This window comes from Copadichromis virginalis, linkage group LG9, assembly GCF_057382275.1.
Source record: "Copadichromis virginalis isolate Kocher_CV1m ecotype Utaka linkage group LG9, C_Virginalis_male_GT1.1, whole genome shotgun sequence".
Classification (NCBI taxonomy): Eukaryota; Metazoa; Chordata; class Actinopteri; order Cichliformes; family Cichlidae; genus Copadichromis; species Copadichromis virginalis.
In genome coordinates, this window is record NC_140626.1 from 31,296,492 (window position 1) to 31,304,532 (window position 8,041).

General features: G+C 40.9%; 1 protein-coding gene across 1 annotated transcript; it reads left to right on the plus strand.

Moving 5' to 3' along the window:
* Window positions 1-593: 593 nt before the first annotated feature.
* LOC146702207 (uncharacterized) lies at window positions 594-7,685 on the plus strand. Its single transcript, XM_085468986.1, has 4 exons — window positions 594-877; window positions 1,654-1,759; window positions 3,892-4,488; window positions 6,780-7,685. Exons 2-4 carry the CDS (start codon window positions 1,742-1,744, stop codon window positions 7,464-7,466), a joined length of 1,302 nt encoding a protein of 433 aa, XP_085325112.1. The 5' UTR covers window positions 594-877; window positions 1,654-1,741; the 3' UTR covers window positions 7,467-7,685.
* The last annotated feature ends 356 nt before the right edge of the window (window positions 7,686-8,041 follow it).

Below are 8,041 nucleotides of genomic sequence, written 5' to 3' on the forward strand. Positions count from 1 at the left end.
AGAGGTTCAGCAAACATTTAACGAAATACACATGATGGGACTTATAGTTGGCTTTTTATGGATTCCAGCTCACTATGGAGTCAGAGGAAATGAAACGACAGAGTTGTGAAAAAAGCCACAAAACATGGGTTAACTGAACTGGCTATTAACTTCTGTCAGACAGAGATAATGAGTATAATAAGGCAAGAAATAAAGGAAACATGACAAAAACAGTGGGAGGAAGAAAGGAGGGGACGATGGTTGTATAAAAATTTAAGGAGGGTAGGAGAAATGAGAAGCACAGGAAGGAGTAGGAGAGAGGAGGTGGTCATATCTGGAATAAGATTTGGACATACTGGTTTGATCACCACTATTGGTGACTGTCAAACCTTTGAGTCGCCGAGAAGCTGAATAGGGGGATAATGTTGACGCGCCCGCTGTTCAAAACGTAAGTTTACTGCAAAAGGGTTCAAGAAGTGAAAGTTGTCAGGCCTTATTCCAGTTTTTAAAACAGAGTATACATTGAGGGAGGATTCTGGTATCGACGTTTCACTCCACACCAGTTGGTGGCGGTAAGGCACCATTTTGGTGTTTGACAACCGCCAATAACCAATAAAAAGAAGAAGAAGTCTGTTCCGGGATCACATGCTGGACACAGTTTACGCAGACGGAGTTACCGTTTCATCCTAAGCGAGTAAAATCCTGATTTTGGATGATAAAACAAACTAAACCAACGTTTGGATCGATATCTGCATCGATCTGCCCACCCTTGTCTCCTGGATCGTAGCTGAGATCAGCGTGAACCACGTGGGTCTCTGCTCCCTGATCTGTTTCCTGTGTTTGGAAAGAGTTGCAGCTTCATCGCGGAGTTTCTCTCGGTTTGTGGGCTCATCTAAAGGTAAGCACCGAGCTAACTTTACTGTGAGTTCAGTTCATGTTGAGTTTAGCTCCTGAATGAGGTCTTCTGCTGCTCTCCTCGGTGTCTGTTCACAGTTTATTGTGAACACGTTGAGAGAAGAGTGAGAGAGTGTTTGGAGAAAAACACCAGCTAATCATTAGCTCAGCATGCTGGGAGAAGTTGGAGCAGAAAAGTCTTTTCATTGTCCCTGCAGCTGTTTTTCTGCCTGCACCAAACCTCTACAGCCTCATTTCTATTTGAAGTGATAACAGGAAATGGATGAGAGCGATCTGCTGCAGTATCAGGGTCACAATAAACTTTATTGTCCAGCTGCTGTGGATGAACACATGAGAGGAAGTGAACTCCTACAAAGTCTCATTTTAATGAGTCTGGCTGCTGTAAAGTGATGCACAGGAAGATGTTAACAAAAACTAATGAAACAGATGAAAGTAAACAGTGTTCATATTTGAAAGCACAGAGAATAAAATATATTGTGGTGGTTAATGTGCAGCTCCTGGTGATTTGGTAGAAGAATAGGACTTTCTGGCCCTGTCATAGTAAAGGGCTGCTTAGAATATTAGAGCCAATGTCACAAAGTTCCTCCTGAAGTATAAGTGAGTGAGAGAGTTTCCTCACTTTGCAGCACAACACGTCTCACAAGATTTCTACAAGCAATCAGAGTGAAATTTGTACTTTGTGTTGTCAGATGAACATATGAGACACTTTGACTCTTCAGTGCAGTGTGGAGCCTAACAAAGATCTGTTTTGTGTCCCAGCTGATCAGCAGGAGGAGAAGAGTCTGACGGAGCAGCAGAGGAACATTTTCAGCCATCTGGACTCAGCTGAGTCACTACAGAGGAAACAATGAGCTCAACACAGAAGGTGAGGAATCTATGGCCCTTTCTCAAATCTCAAGTATGATTTGTACAATTGGAACACCAGTGTACTTGATGCGATTTTTACTGAGTTTTTACCATTATAGCAGTTACATAATAGGTCCCCTATTACATAATACATAATAATAGGTCCCCTATTATGTAACTGTGCTATAATATGTTATGAGGCTTAACTTTAATCTCAGCCAAACTGATTTACTCAGGAACAATAAAACAATGAAATAAATCTAGACACTTATATATTATGTTTAACCTGCGGGGGTCTGAAAATGGTTTGTGGGAGTCCGCTGTTCTTGCCGGGCTCAAATGATCCTCGTCTGCTATCGAGCTGGTGGGTAACAGACGTGTTCGAAAACATCTGAGCACTTTTGTAAATATGTGATGTCTTCTCGCCTAAAGAACACATATAAGTTTATTAGTAAAAGTTGAAGTACTGATTTAACTTCTTTACTCAAGATAAAGTGAAAAAGTACAGGCTCTGAAATGTAATCAGAGTAAGAAAGTAAAAGTAGCTCCTTGAAGAACATTTTTACCACCTGTTTTTCTCCAAAGCTAACTGAACCATGTGCTACATTAATGTAATAATAAAATAAGATTAGTAGATGAAATAAGAACTATTTATTTCTAATAAAGGTTCTCTGTTTGAATCAGTTAAGTAGAAAATGAAGGAAAATAAAACATATGTGTATTTTCTGTTGCCTACACTGTAGAGGGTGACTTTGCCTCTAAACAGGAACATGAGCAGGGAAGAGGTTAAAGTGGGATTGAGCAGGTGGGAACCCTAAAATCAGCTGTAGTGGCTCAGCGTGGGGAAAAGAATCACAGCCCCTCCCATGATTTTAATGAACAGCACACAGAAACACTACATATGAGTGGGTGGCGAGAGGTATGGGGTCTTCACACTCCTGTTCTCTGTTCACCATGAGGGGCCAGGAGGAGTCGCCCATCTAGTCGGGGTCTGGGATGCTGGGCCTCTCTGCTGCTGCAGGACTGGGGACGGTCTGCTTGTCTCCACCCCAGAGCACAGGGCAGCATCTCCTGGGTCTGGGAGCAGATTGCCCCTCCGTGGGTGATGGCACCTGGACCTGGGGATACAGAGTGGGGGAGTGTTAGTGTGTGCACAGTGTATATTTGTGTTTGTCTCCACGTTGGGCGAGTGCTGAGTATTTTTATGGGTGTGCATGAAGGTGGGGATGCATGATTGTGCCTGTTTGTCTATGCTTATATTTCAAGTCTGGTCTTAACTCCACCTCTCTGGGAACATCTCAGACCCCCCCCAGGTGTGGCGGTTTAGGCGCTCAGCTGTGTACTGGCTCACTCCTGGTGGCTGCTTGGTGGTGCCTGGCACCTGTGGCTCAGTCGAGCCCCTTCCAAACATTTTCTTTGGCCTTCAGACAATAAATCTTATTGTTACGGTGCCAAACTGGACAGGGGGAAAAAACCCTCAGGAAATCACATGATAGGGTGGAGTTAAGTTTCATAATAGATTCACCTGAAACCTTGGCTGACTGTGACCCACACCTGTTTTTACACCATGGCTGGTGTGATCAGGTAGAGGATCAATAGGGGTCCATGACCCTTTTTGGGGGAAACTCCCATTAAGTTTAAAATCTGGGACTCTCCACCATTTGACCCTAGCACTGAAGAAGATTCTGGGATGAGAGATGAAACGTCTTCAAGCAAGCTTGAACATGCTTGCCTTCCAAGCTCCTTAGAGTACGATGACCTGAATGACTAAGAACCTGTTAACTATTACAATGGATCTGTTGTCATTGAACAAACTAATATCAGGAACGGGAAATATTAAAAAAAAGCATAGACCTGTAAACATTTTTTACTATTATGAGTGTTTTAGCATGTTAGCATTAATATTTGTGTATAAGTAGGAGGGATGGGGATGATTTTACTGTTTGAACAGTCATCCAACCTGGTCTTAATTATTTTTAACACCAGGTTGGATGTAATGTGTTAGAACTACCAGCAGGTGGGGATAAGATGCCTTTAAGGTGTTTGGTGCCACAGGTTTAAAACTAGTGTTAATGGAGGGAGTTTGAAGGTTGAGTTTGTTCCACGACTGCATTTCACTCACTGCCTCTGTTTGTATCTCTGTCACTGCAGGACCAACATGGAGCGAGAAGTCAGCGCTCTCAGGAGGCCGACAAACCTCACAGAAGAAAGGGAGAGAAAACATACACCTGTGACGAGTGTGGGAAGGATTTTACTGAGAAGTCTACACTAAAACGTCATCAGGTCATCCACACTGGAGAGAAACCGTTCAGCTGTGAGTTGTGTGGAAAGTCTTTTTCCTGGAAGCGTTCCCTGAAAAATCACCAACTCATCCACAGTGGAGTTAAAGCGTACAGCTGTGATCAGTGTGGCAGAGCTTTTTCTCGCAAGAGCAGCTTACAGCGGCATCTAGTTAGTCACTCTGGAATTAAGGTATACAGCTGTGAGATTTGTGGAAAAACCTTCAGCCGGCCGTTCAGCCGAACCATACACCTACGCATTCACACCAGACATGATGTGTACTGGTGTGATCAGTGTGGCAAACAGTTTATAACAGACACACAATTACATGGCCACATGTTTACCCACACTGAGGAGAGACCTCATAAATGTGACCTGTGTGCGAAGACTTTTAAAACTATACATTACCTGAGACGACACCAACAGATCCACACCAGAAAGAGACTCTCCAAGTGCAGTTACTGTGAGGTATGTATTTATATTGTTGTCTTGTCATTTTAGCCTGACTGTTTGGAACAACTCTGCTCATTAAACTGTGTTAGCATGTTAGCAATTCTACTGCATGGAAAAGCAGCTCTGAGTGATTATTCAGATTTTCATTTCAGTTATGATTTTTGTTTACACGATCATGAAAAACTAAAAGTGCTGAAAATTGATATGATGGCGTTATTTAATGTTCAGGTAGTTTCGTGCCTTATCGTGGCATTAGGGCGGGACAATATGGCCCAAAAATATTTTTCACGATATATATATATATATATATATTTGAAAATTTGCAATAGCAACTAGAGATGGCACGATACCACTTTTTTATGTCCGATACCGATATCATAAATTTGGATATCTGCCGATACCGATATGAATCCGATATAGTGTTTTTTAATCAACAAAACTGTTTTTTAAATATCTTGCTGCATTTTGTATAAGTTCATACTCAAGTTTAAAACAACAACTACACTAAAGCTATTCTGTTATACCTGTATGCAAAAAAAAAAAATTTCATAGTTCAGCAATACTGATCAATCTAATAAACTTAAACCTACACCATCCTCCCTATTCTGGAATTTTAAAGAGTACTTAGCATAAATATTAAGCAACCTAACTAATAGGGTTCCAACTCCCAGCAACAACAAAAATAAATAAATAAAAAATAGGGAACCACCTCTCACGCTCCACCTCATGATGCTTAATCAACGTAATCAACCTTAATTTGATGCAGTGTGAAAAAAAATACACAGAAATCAATTATTTTTCAAGAAATATTAAATAGATTCAACATCTTTCTTCAACAAAATTGCAGACTGCACAGATGGTACCTTCCCAAAGGAAAAAGTACTATAGCTTACTAGAGTATATATATTAGACTTAATAGTTACTCTATACAGTAATGGACTTCTATTCATTTTGCATCAAATTAAAACTTTGGGTGTCAGATAATTATTTATTAAAAGCTAGACATTTTAAATGAGAATAAGAAAGAAAAGTATGTCTTTGTGCCCCCTTTTCCCTGTTAATGCCCTATCGGCCCCCCTGGCTAAACTTTGCTAGATCCGCCCCTGCACAGTTACCAGCGTCAGCTATGTAGAAAAAGATCCTGGTGTAGAAAGTAATATTAAATACATTCAAACAACAGCTGATCAAGCTTAAACGTGCTGCTGTTGTTCAGCCGCTGGTTTCCTCTTTCTGGTGCAAAGTGGGCCAAAAGCAAACTAGAGACACGGACTCGCGACAGAAAAGCCAATCAGCTGATCATTAAGCAGTTTCATGATTGAAGTAGCAGCAAGAAGAGGCAGTCGCTTGTTAAGCTTAACGTGGGAATGCTTTACAAACATTCAGAGATGGACTTACACACTTGCTTTACTTCTCTCGGGATAACTTTGTCGGAGATGAAATGCCGGGTTGCTAGCGAAGCTCCAAATGCTATCCAGACCACCGACAGGTCCCGCATGCCACAGCCGCTCTATCACGTGATGCATACTGCTCCGAGTGCTAACGTTCTGAGGTGAGTTACGGCGTGTTGCAAGTTTTGTGAGGTGCTTTCATGATATTTAATGGATCGGATTACATTTTTTATTTTTCTCCGATATCCGATCCAGTAATTTAGGTCAGTATTGGACCGATACGTAATATCGGATCGGTCCATCTCTAATAGCAACATAACTGATGATATAATTGACGTGAGACAAAATACTTTACAACTCCACAACATTATTAGTGAAAAAAAAAGACATGAATTTATTTTGTATATAAAAATTTAACAGTGCAAATGCAAATTCCTTGCTAACATTTTAACCAAATGGCATTTCTAGTGGAAATTGGCTGACATATCCTCAGCATAACCATGTATAATATCCACAAAACTTTGTATCATAAAACTGAAGTGTCCCGTATTCTCTGGACCATAAGGTGCATTAAGCAAAACAAAACGGTCAGATAAGTCAAGCTTTACTCAACTCATTCTTCTTGCTTCCTCCACTTCCGTACCATTGATTCATTAATGTTGAATTCTCTTGCAGCTGCTCTATTCCCATGTTCTAATGCGTGGCTGACAGCCTTGACTTTGAAATCAGTTTCATAAGCATGTCTCTTAACAGGTGCCATTTTGGGGTCCTTATACACACAACATATGGCAATATTATGTTAAAGCACTGTACGTATCACTCTGCAAGGCTCCTGACTACAGTAGCCCGTAGTGCTCCAACAATCCATCAAGGATGTGGCTTCGTACTGACTTACACTGTCTTTGTGTCTTTGTTTAGAAGCAGAGCGACACAGGTGGATCCAGTTCTCAACCCTGTCATCACTGTGGTGGTGGGAAAGACTTCCTCTGTGACCTTTGTGGGAGAACTTTCATTCTTCAGCGAAGCCTAATACTACATCAACGTAGACACACTGGAGAAAAACTGAACTACTGCAAAGAATGTGGGAGAGGCTTCCCCAAACCAAGTGACTTAAAACAACATGAACTGATTCACAGTGGGGTTAAAAATCACCTCTGTGATCAGTGTGGGTCATCCTTCATTAGTGCCAGTAGCCTTAAAATACACAAACGTGTCCACACAGGAGAGAAACCATACAAGTGCAGACACTGTGACAGAAGCTTCTCATGTTCATCTGCTTGTAACTATCATGAACGTACACACATGGAAGGAAACTACAGCTGTGACCAGTGTGACAAGAGCTTCAGGAATCTCAGTTCATACTCCAAACACAAACGATCCCACGTTACTAATAAACTGTTTCACTGTTACCAATGTGCCAAAACATTCACTTCATTATCTGCTCTGTGCAAACATCAGCGTGATCACTCAGGGCTGAAATCACTCCCATCACTGGATCACAATGAATCTGCAAAGACAGAAAGATCCTCTGGTTTCAGGGTCAGACTCAAAACCCTTGAGATCAGGCTCCACAGAGTTCAGATGGAATCTCCTGTAAAGATCTAATCAGGTAACTTTGAATGAAAATGTTCTGCTACTTAAATTTTAAGCTTTCTACACTGTTCTGCGTCAGTGTTCGTGGCGAATGGTTAGCTTTGTTCCAGCAGTTGGATGAACAAAACTGTTGTCATGTTATCAAGTTTTTATTGCATGTGTTTTAAAACATGTTCTGCAGATGTTTTCTTGTTCAGGCTGTGCTCTGAAATTCTGGAACGGTAAAATAAAAAATTAAAATAAACTGTTTGAGCCGTGATTTCACTTCCTGTATTTCAGAGTGAAGACTGAATTGACAAATGGAAACATGTTTACAGTCAGATGAACTGTTTTCACTAGCACAGATGGAGGTTTATTAGAGGAGACTTGGCTGTTCTCTACTCGCACTGAACAGGGTTCCTGCAGCTTATTAAAAATCTGACCTAAAATAAGATCTTTAAAATCATCACTTTTTAATTTAGTTTTAGACTATAGAACAAAGAAAAAAGGTAATGCTCATACACACTGAGCAAACAAAATTTCAGTAACTTAATCTCTGATTTAACAGCTATACACTGTTGCAGTCAAATTGTTAAATGTTGCCATTA